The sequence below is a fragment of the Gavialis gangeticus genome, unplaced genomic scaffold (genome assembly GCF_001723915.1).
Source record: "Gavialis gangeticus isolate Ggan-Ray unplaced genomic scaffold, GavGan_comp1, whole genome shotgun sequence".
Taxonomy (NCBI): domain Eukaryota; kingdom Metazoa; phylum Chordata; order Crocodylia; family Gavialidae; genus Gavialis; species Gavialis gangeticus.
Genome location: NW_017729018.1, coordinates 6,394,107 through 6,403,526, shown reverse-complemented (window position 1 = coordinate 6,403,526; position 9,420 = coordinate 6,394,107). Strand labels below are relative to the sequence as shown.

General features: G+C 57.2%; 1 protein-coding gene across 1 annotated transcript in view; it reads left to right on the top strand.

Annotated features, from left to right (window-relative positions):
* The window catches only part of MKNK2 (MAP kinase interacting serine/threonine kinase 2), a 26,889-nt gene that overhangs the window by 7,281 nt on the left and 10,188 nt on the right, over nt 1-9,420 (top strand). The window contains exons 2-9 of the mRNA XM_019513316.1: nt 2,829-2,910; nt 3,541-3,642; nt 3,885-3,982; nt 6,830-6,909; nt 7,662-7,735; nt 8,083-8,187; nt 8,608-8,663; nt 9,138-9,233. Coding sequence (XP_019368861.1) covers nt 2,829-2,910; nt 3,541-3,642; nt 3,885-3,982; nt 6,830-6,909; nt 7,662-7,735; nt 8,083-8,187; nt 8,608-8,663; nt 9,138-9,233 — 693 coding nt within the window. The remainder of the gene's footprint in view (nt 1-2,828; nt 2,911-3,540; nt 3,643-3,884; nt 3,983-6,829; nt 6,910-7,661; nt 7,736-8,082; nt 8,188-8,607; nt 8,664-9,137; nt 9,234-9,420) is intronic.

Below are 9,420 nucleotides of genomic sequence, written 5' to 3'. Positions count from 1 at the left end.
TTTCAGCACTGCCTTTGGGCTGGTGCAAGCCTCTAAATAGCTGCCAGGCAGCCCACGCTGCCCCGATGCCACTACGGGGCGACGCACCCTTGTATTGCGAGCTGCCTGCGGTGCTTACTCCCCGAGCTCTTGCAAGAAACAAACTCCTGGATCCGGCCGGCTCCTGTCTGCAGTGCAGGCTGGCTTCCAGGGGCTCCGCGCTTCCCTCTTTCGGGCCGCCCAGCCCAACGTGGCCAGTGTCCAACTTGCATGGAAAGTAAACATGCGATTTCTAGCTGTTAGCAAGGCTCGTGCCAGGCCCTGCTGATTGGCTGTGGGGGAGCTGCTCCCTGAGATCCCATACGGTCCAAGGGCTCTGGCTTCCTCGCCAGCATGGCAGCGGGGCATGTCTTTTTTCTTTTTTAAAAAAAAGAAGTGGAGGGAGACTTTCACCTCCACCCAGGCAGATTTCACAACGCCGGGAAGGCTTGCCGTCGCTCTCTTGAAGCCGCGGGGAGAGCTGGCCGGTGGCTCTGTAGCTCTGTGCTTTCCCTGCCAGCAGATGAGGGAGGGGTAAAGAAGCAGAGGCAGGGAGGGGTAAAGTTAGAGCTGGAGGCAGGGAAGAGACCAGGACCTTGGCATCCTGACTCTTGGCTTCATACCTATCACACCTGAACGCCTGTTTTCCCTTCATTCGAGGCAAGTGGCTTCCCTAGTGGTTCAGGCCAGTGCGGTGACCCAAGGCTGGGAGAGCCCGGGCGAGGCAGCACTGTGCAAGCTTCCTGCTTTTCTCCAACTCGTCTTACAGTTTATTACTGAGCGCTAGCCCTCCTTTGTTGATCCCAGACTCGAGCCGCCTTCCAAGGAGGCGAGTTTGTAACTCTTCTCTTCCCGGTTTGGACTGGAGCAAATGCTGTTGCTTTCTGGCCCGGGCTGCAGTTGACTTCCAGGGCTTTGGAAATGTGATCCAGGCTGGCTTCCATCCTCTGGCCCTGCTGGCAACTTGACAGCTCAGGGGTCATTTGGCGAGGTTGGGCTACGCCTTCTACTGCAGGTCCGCTGTAGGCCCTGGCCTGGGCTGCAGGTCTGCTGCCCTCGGCTCCGGTCACCCGCCTGTGAATCGGAGAGCCCTTCCAGCCAAAGCTGTGCATAAAGGACTCTGTCCGGTCCTGGGGTGGCAGGACTAAACTGCGACCATCCCTGAGATGAGTTTGCAAACGGTGCTGAGCAGTCCCTGACTCTTCTTCTGCCCCTTTCCAGGCCCCCTGGATGATGCTCAGCTCAGCTTAGTTCCCTCCCAAGTCCCTGTGGATCCCGGGGGTGAGCGAGCGTCTGGGTTCAGACTCTGCTGCTTTGCTGAGCCAGCCAGGTGATATCTGGGAGGAGGCCTGAACTGGGAACCCTGAGCGAGGGAGCAAACGGGGCTTAGGAGTGCACAGGAGAGGATGGTGCGAGTGGCTGGGCCTGTTGCTCTAACCCTTACAGCAAGGCGGCTTTAAGCTTATAGGAGCTTAGTTATACCTGAGCAGTCACCTGTCCCTCTTGGCCCTGCAGTTCCCTTGTACATGAACACTCAACCAGCAGCAGCTCTGGCTCCAGCTAGAGGGACACCAGCTGATTTGGGGCCCTGAGGTCATGCGCGGTCTGGTTCATGCTCTATTTTTGCTAAGTGTCCTTGGTATCGAGGCAGTGGCTGGGCAGTGAAGCCGCGCATTCTGACATTTCTGAAGTGCTTGCACAGATGTGGGCTGGGGAACTGGGCAGTTGTGAGGCAGGATGCCCAGGCCTTGGTTTTGCTTCTCTGACCTTGAGGAGACTGAGCTGAGGAGCCCGTGCCTCAGTTTGTTGCCTGTGAAATGGGTAGAATGCGGTCTGCTCAAGGGTTCCCAGGCTGAATGCCAAGAGTGAGGCTCTCCAGGGGGGCTGGAAAGCTGGCTCTGGCTTCCTTCCCATTGTGGCCTAGGTGGAACTCACAGTGGAGGGCATTTGGGCTGGGGGAGGAGGTATGTCTTGTCTTTGGCATGCTCCAAGCAACCCTGCACCTTCTTCTCATTGCTGGCCTTGGGTCAGCACTGCTGACTTGCTGAGACACGGCTCCAGTCTGGCAAACCCACCCTTTTCTTGCTTCCAGCGATCTGGCTTCCTGGCTCCTCGGAGCTGTTCTGCTCCCCGAGCCAGAGACCCGTATGGGCAGGGTGTAGGGGAGGTCTTGCTTTCATCTTGCCTGGGCGTTGGCATTGGAGCCGAGGCGGGAGGAACAGGACGACAAAGCCACTTTGGAGCTGGTTCCCTGCTCGGACTCTTCTGGTTCGTGAGTGGAGACTGGCAGCTCGGAGACCAGCAGCACTGAGATGGTCTCCTCCAAGTGCCAATATTCGGTTCAAAAAGCAAGAATCGCTCTGACTCCCTTGCTTGTTGGGTCACGGCGGGGTTGCCTCTGTACTGCAGTCCTGGTTATTTATTGGGTATTATGGGAATCCCAACCCTGCCCCCAAGTTGGCTGCAGCTTTGGGGAAGGCTATTTCTAGCAGACTCTGAGACTTCCTCTAGGCTGGTGTAAAAACGTGTGCGCGTGCGCGTGTGAAATGAGGTGCTACAGCAATTCCTGGTGCAAAGCCAGCTCTTGGGGTGGGTCTCCCTGGGGTTGCAGTTCTGGCCCAGGTAATGGAGCCACCCCCATCTCCATAGGGACCTTGTTAGCAGGCAGACAGGCTGGGGTGGAGATGCCCTGGGGGAGCAGACTGAGATGCGAAGACATAGGATATGTGGTGCAGGCACCCTGGGTTGCTGCCGGCTTGTTTATGCACTGGTCTCACTCCGTTCTCGTCTCTTCTCTTCTGACCCTCCAGGGGCAGAACCCATTCGACCTGGAATTCGCCCAGACAAGTCACCTGGAATCCGTCTTCAACTTCGAGTGCCCAGCCCGCCCCGGTGAGCAGCAATACAGACAGGGCCTTGCTTTAATCCCAGTGGGGGCAGGGGGTAGAGGTCGGCATGTTGTTAGCTCTGCCTCCCTTCCACCCTCCATTGGGTTTCCGCTCATGGTCCTTTCCTCCTCCCTCTTCAAAACAACTGTCCAATACCAGTGTGGCGGCAGCTCCTGGTGGAGGTACAAATACCATCTGCTATGGTGCTCATTGAGGAAGGTACTTGAGCATGGGCCAGACCTCAGGTGTGTGGCATCCTTGATGTCCCTGAAGTCCAGGGGCCCGGGCACTCACTTGGACACATGTCAAAGATGCATATAAATCCCAGGATGTGCGGCAAGCTTGGGTGCCACCTTGCGATTCATCAGGACCTTGCTTCCTGTCTAACCCCTTCCAAAAAGCCCCGTTGGGTCCAGAAGTGTCTGACCCAGCCTCTCTCCTCACCGTTCATTAAGCTGGTGTCTTGTTTGCCACTCACTCAAGGCTCCTGGGAGCTGGGTCAGTATTTTATGTGGCATGAAGTGCCATCTGTTCTCATATTCCCAAGCGAGAGGTGAATGCAGAGGGGAGTTGTTGGGCTGTGCAACCACTTGCATGGTGTTAATGCTGTCTGGATGGCTTTGGTCTGGGACAGACATGCCTTCAAGTCAACCCATCGATATCCCCGACGCCAAGAAGAGGAACAAGAAGAAGAAACGGTGCAGAGCTACAGACAGCTTCTCAGGGCGGTTTGAAGGTGAGCGGTGTGGGGGGCCCTGGGGCTGGGCTGCTCTTGCAGATGTTGCTCCAGGCTTGGGGGTTTTGAACTTGGAGAAGCTGTTGAGGGGCAGAGAGATGCATTCAACAACAGCTGGGTTCAGGGGGGGCTGTTGTAATCCTGTGTCAGGGTGTATGCACTGAGCACTGGGCTAGATGCAGCTCGTGCAGGTCTTTCCCAGAATTTGTACAGGAATGAGAGCCTTTCTCCCCCCCCCACAGATGTTTACCAGCTGCAGGATGAGGTGCTCGGGGAAGGAGCCCACGCTAGAGTCCAGTCCTGCGTTAATCTCATCACCAACAAGGAGTATGCAGTGAAGGTAAGGGCTTGGAGAGGCCTTGGGGTTCAGGGTGTGAGTCTGAACTAGGACTTGGGGACTGAAGTTCTAGCCTTATCAGTGACATTTGTCCTATAGCTTCCCCTGTCGTCTTTGCGCCTCAAGTTTCCACTGTCCCTTACCTGTCTTGCCTATTTAGACACCTGCAAAGGGGTGTCTGTGTCCATACAGCACCTGGCACAGTGGAGACCTGAGCAGTCGATAGCTGTAATACAAGTAATGGCACAGGAATGGCAGCAATACCCCTAGAGTAGGAGGTAGGTACGTCTCTGTAGGGCTGGTAGTCTCCAAACTCGGGGCTGCTGGTAAGGGCCAGTCCTGGGCACCAAACTCCTGTGTAATTCAGCTGTTGTGCCCTTCCTTCTTAATGGGGACACCAGTGATGGAGAAGTCTGAGCCAGGCAAGTGCGACTCAGTGCTGGGACTGGCCCTGGTAAAACAGGCTGCAGTGCTGTGGGTCAAGGGGAGAGCTGGCTGTGCTTGAGTGGCGAGCGCCCTGTAGGAACAGCTTGGCTGAGAGTATCATTTGCACCAAGGGGAGATCCTGATGATACTTGGAAAGGACTCCCAGGATGAGTGACTGGTCTGTGTACATGGCTCAGGGTTGTACCTCCTGTGACATCCACAAAGCCAGCCTGTGTGCAGAAGGGGCACCTGGCCTGATCTTGGCACGATCCCAAAGAGAGGCTCATGGTGGGGAGAGCTGGATTCAGAACCACTGCAGCTTAGTAGGAGAGATGATGAAACTCTAATGTTGCAGGTGGGGGCGGGACAGGGGTCAGTGCAGCTGTCTTCCATGAGATTTCCCAGCCTGCAGGGGAGGGACGAGAAACCCCCCAGCTGCAGTGCAAGAGTTAGGAGCCATGAGACTGTCTAGCCTTGGCTCTGCTACAGACTCACTGTGTGGCCTTGGTCCAGCCACTTCATTTGCCTTTTCTGCAAAGTGGGGGGCTGAGACCTACCTGGTTAAGGGAGTTAGGCAGGCTAATGTAGTGTCTGTAAAGCGTGTTGGGATTTCCAGAAAGGCTGGACATAGAAGCAGAGGTGATAGCATGAGACGCACCAGACTGCTTGCTTTGGGCGTCTTGACACAAGGGTGCAGGATCTGGGCAAGGAGCTGGGAACCAGAACAGGTCTCGGCAAGCTGGAAACCGCTGACGCTGCAGTGTCTGGGATTGGGAGACACCGCGCAACGTGGGGTTTGAGCTTTAAAAATCATCCCGCTAGATTAGAGAGTAAGGATATTGGGGCTCATGCTGACCCAGCACTTGCGGGCTCCCAGCTTGCTTCCAGTGCTCGCAGTACTCCCACGGAGTAGTGCAGAGGAGCAAGTGAAATGCTTCACCGGGGCGCTGAGCAGAGCTGGCACTGCCCCAGACAAAAGCAACTCCTGTTCTGTGTAACTGGAGCAGCAGCAAGCAGAAAGGGGCTGGCTGGTGCGCTTGGTACCCGGCTCCTATTGGCCTCCCGGTGTGGGGCTGCAGTGCGCTGGCATCTGGGTGGAAGGGACGGGACTTGGCTGGGCGCGTGGGGGGGGGCAGGGCCGTGACCTCCCGAGAGGGGGAAGTGCGTTCTGTTTTGGAGGAGAGCAGCTGTGGCTGTTGGCGAGCGGCAGTCTCTTGGGGACGTCCTTGCTTTGACTGGAAGCCTCAAGCCAAGCGGCTTGGAGAGGAAACAATGCAGCCCTTCTCCAGCGGCTTGGGAGCTTCTCATGCCATAGAGCGCTGAGGGCTGTAGTCACGGAGCCAGGAATCTACACTTCCCCCTGCAGCTTTTTTTTTTTTTGCCCTGCAAAAGCCGCACCCTTCTAGCTCGGGCTCCTGCATCCTGAGCCTTCCCAGGGAGCAGCTCTGCTGGAGCGGAGCAATGCCTGGACCTCCTGTCCAGCCTGCAGCTGAGGCTCTCGAGTCCTCCTGCAAACCCGAAACGTCTTCGGTCCTGGGGGCTGGGAAGCAGGTGGGGACATGGAGACGCTGCGGGAAGGGACTTGCTGGAGGTCACAGAACAAACCAGTCGCTGATAAGAAACGGGGAGTCCTCCCCCAGCCCCTACATGTCACCCCCCGTCCTTGAATGGAGGGTTTACGCAGGCTTCACGTAGAGCTCCCTCCACTGGAACGGCTCTGCAGGAAGCTGGATTGCAACCTCTGTCCTGCTGTTGTAAAATCCAGAGCCCTTCCCTGCACCCACCGGCCGCTTTGCATTTAGTCCGGCTTGGCTCGTGCTGGCTCCGGCCGGGATAATCTTGTGCCTGCCTGCCAAAGGAGGCCCTGGCAGAGCAAGAGGAGGGAAGGGTCCTTATCTCTGCAGCCTGGCTTCCAGGCCTGGTCTTTGAAGTGTGCTTTGCCCATGTGAGTCTTTGTTTGCCTCTCCCTGGAAGGAGGGTAGCTCCTCCCCTGTGCTGGAGGGTGGGGAGGAGAAGCTGGCATGCCCAGGGCTGTTAGCTCCCTGAGGGGTGGGATGGACCTAGGCTGGAAGGAAAGGAGCCTCCCCTGCAGCTGGTTAACCCCTTCATGCAGCCATCACCTCGCACCCCATCTAGCACTAGGGAGGGCAGCTTGCTCCAGTGATGTGCTGCCAAGTTGTGTGGAGGGGGATGCCACGTGGCCTGGCAACTGGCAAGAGGCTCTTGTCAAAGTGGTCCAGCATTGTACCGCCTGCGAAGGGAGAGTGCTGCAGGCAAGGAGCTCAGGGCCTGAGGCTTGGTGCGGTTCCCCTGGGACCCCCTGGCTTCCCCCTCTCTGCCAGGTCTGCTGGGCTGGTCTGAGCCTGGCTCCCCCATGCAGTGCAAAGGGCCCCATTTCAGCCTTTCTCTTCATTTCTGTTTCAGATCATTGAGAAGCGCCTTGGACACATCCGGAGCCGTGTGTTTCGGGAGGTGGAGATGCTGTATCAGTGCCAAGGACACAGGTGTGCTGGGGCTGCTGCGCTTGTGCTGGGCTGGGGACCCCTAGGGCTTGCTGTTCCTGGAGCAGGGGGAAGCCTTCTTCACCAGCTAGCTGAGATCCTCCATGTACTTGCCCATTCTCTGGAGGATCAGGTTGCCTCCAGCCATGCCATTGAGGGCTCTTGGAGAGCGCTCCCGGGCTCCTTCAAACTCTTCCTATGGGTGCAGGGATCAGTCTTGCTGCAGCTGGCTTGGCTGTAGGGGAGCAGCTGAATGACATTAGGCTGGGAGCCGTTTCTCAAGATGAGTTTGAAGGGCTCCCAATTCCGGGGCATGCGGTCTTTGGGGAAGTGGATACGCTTTGTGGACAGTTTGGTTTAACTGCTGCAGAATGGGGAGAGTGGCCCGTGGCTCCATGTTAACCATCCTTCCTAGGAAAATGCTGAGCGGTGCCATTTCTCGAGAGCAGCCTGTTGGCCAAGGGAAGAGTCTGCTAGCAATTAGGGCTGCGGTAGAGATAAGCCATCTACCAGGGCACTGGGAAAATGCTCCCCGCCCAGCTGTGGGTCCAAGTCTTCTGGTTCCAGTAACTGAAACCCAGTGTCCTTTTGGCACGCATCCCGTGTATACATGCCTGGGCAGCTGTCCCCTGGGAAATCGGCTTTAGTGAGAGAGTTGGTGATACAGCAGGCCCCTGTCAGTGGCTGGGAAGCAAAGGGTGGGAAGCTTGTTGGCGTAGACAGGTGGTTTGATCGTCCCCTTGCCGCTTTTCCAGAAACGTCTTGGAGCTGATAGAGTTCTTTGAAGAGGAAGACAAATTCTACCTGGTGTTTGAGAAGATGCGAGGAGGTAAATGTCCCAGCAGGGTTTGCCTTCGCTCCTATAACACCATTCACCTCTGCTGGGGGGATGGTGGTAGGTAGCTACTGATGCACTGCTGCCCAGGCATAGGTCCCTTGTAGCCATTGCTGGCATATGAAGCCCTCCAAGCTTGTGCCACCTGCCGTCTACCAGGGCTGAGGCCCTTGGCGTGCAGAGCCCCTGATCTCGGCTCTGATGGGTGTTATGGGGATGGGCTCTGGAACCAGAGCCCAGGCGACAGGCGGCAGCATCCGTCTCTGCTGTGGGGCGGTGGTGGGAGACCGGTATGGAAAGGTGCAGATTTGTTGTGGCTGACTCTGTGGTATGTGCCGCAGGCTCCATCCTGACCCACATCCACAGGAGGCGCCACTTCAATGAGCTGGAGGCCAGCGTGGTGGTGCAGGACATAGCCAGTGCCCTTAACTTCTTGCACAACAAAGGTAGGCAGCACACGAGCCGCGCTCTGGGACCTGCCCTCTGGGAATAGGCAGCGGCGGGGGGAGACCAGGGCTAGAGGGACACTTATTCTTGAGCCGGACGCCAGTGCTCTCATCTGGCCTGTGAGATCCTATGTGCCTCTGCCCCGTAGCCATTAAAGCATGGGTTTTATCAGAGCATGGAGTGGGGTGGGGACTTGGTCCAGCATCAGGCCTGTGCTTCAGGCCCTGAAGAGACGAGGCGTTGAGCTGTGCCAGCTGCTTGGAGCACCGAGGGGGCTCAGCCCCCCACACCAGTCGCTGTTGTACCTCCTGGTGAGCCCCAGAGCAGTGATCATGGTTGCAGCTTCCTGTTACTGATGCTTTTGGGGGGCCCTGGGAAGCTGCTGCCCCTGCTGACCTGGGATTTCTCATTTGTAACAGGGATAGCGCACAGGGATTTGAAACCTGAAAACATTCTCTGTGAGAGTCCCAATCAGGTGAGTGGCAGGCATGGGCACCTGGGCACAGGTGGAGACCGTGGCCGGATCCTTTTTGGTCTGGGCCTGGCCGGAGCTGGGACAGTCAGGGAGATTGTGGAGGGGGTTGGGGTGGTTGGCTGCCTGCTCTTCCCCTGGCAAGACGTAGCTTGAGGCCTGCAGAGAGCCCAGGTCTACCTTCACCACGCAGGGGGTGGGAAGGGGGATGGAATCGGGAGTTGGGGAGATCACAATGCTTTACGGGGCAGTAGATTTAACCTCTTAACTCTAGGTCTTAATTAGTTAGGATGGGATTTCATGGGGGAGGGGGGCATGGCTGGGACCAGGCACATGAGCTCCAGACTTGTGTAACTCGGCAGGTCTCCTGGTCCACAGCCTGGATCCAGCGGGTCCCTTTTTTAGCACTGTGGACTCCACCGACACCTTCCAGTTCTCTTTGATAATAGGCTCCTGTGCTTCTTCCTCCTGCCCAAGGTTTCCCCAGTGAAGATCTGTGATTTTGATCTGGGAAGTGGTATTAAATTAAACGGTGATTGTTCCCCCATCTCTACCCCGGAGCTGCTCACACCAGTAAGTATCCTTGCCCCGGCCTTAATCTGTGTGGGGGTGGAGGGATGGGAAAGTGGGCTGACTTCCAGGAGTCTCGGGCTGCTTTCTAGACTTCTGGGAAGGCGACCAGCGTGGTGCATTTGTGGCAGGAGGCCTGACCCGATGCAGCCCCCCTGGTCCTTCGCTCCTCTGTTGGTCCCACCCCCCC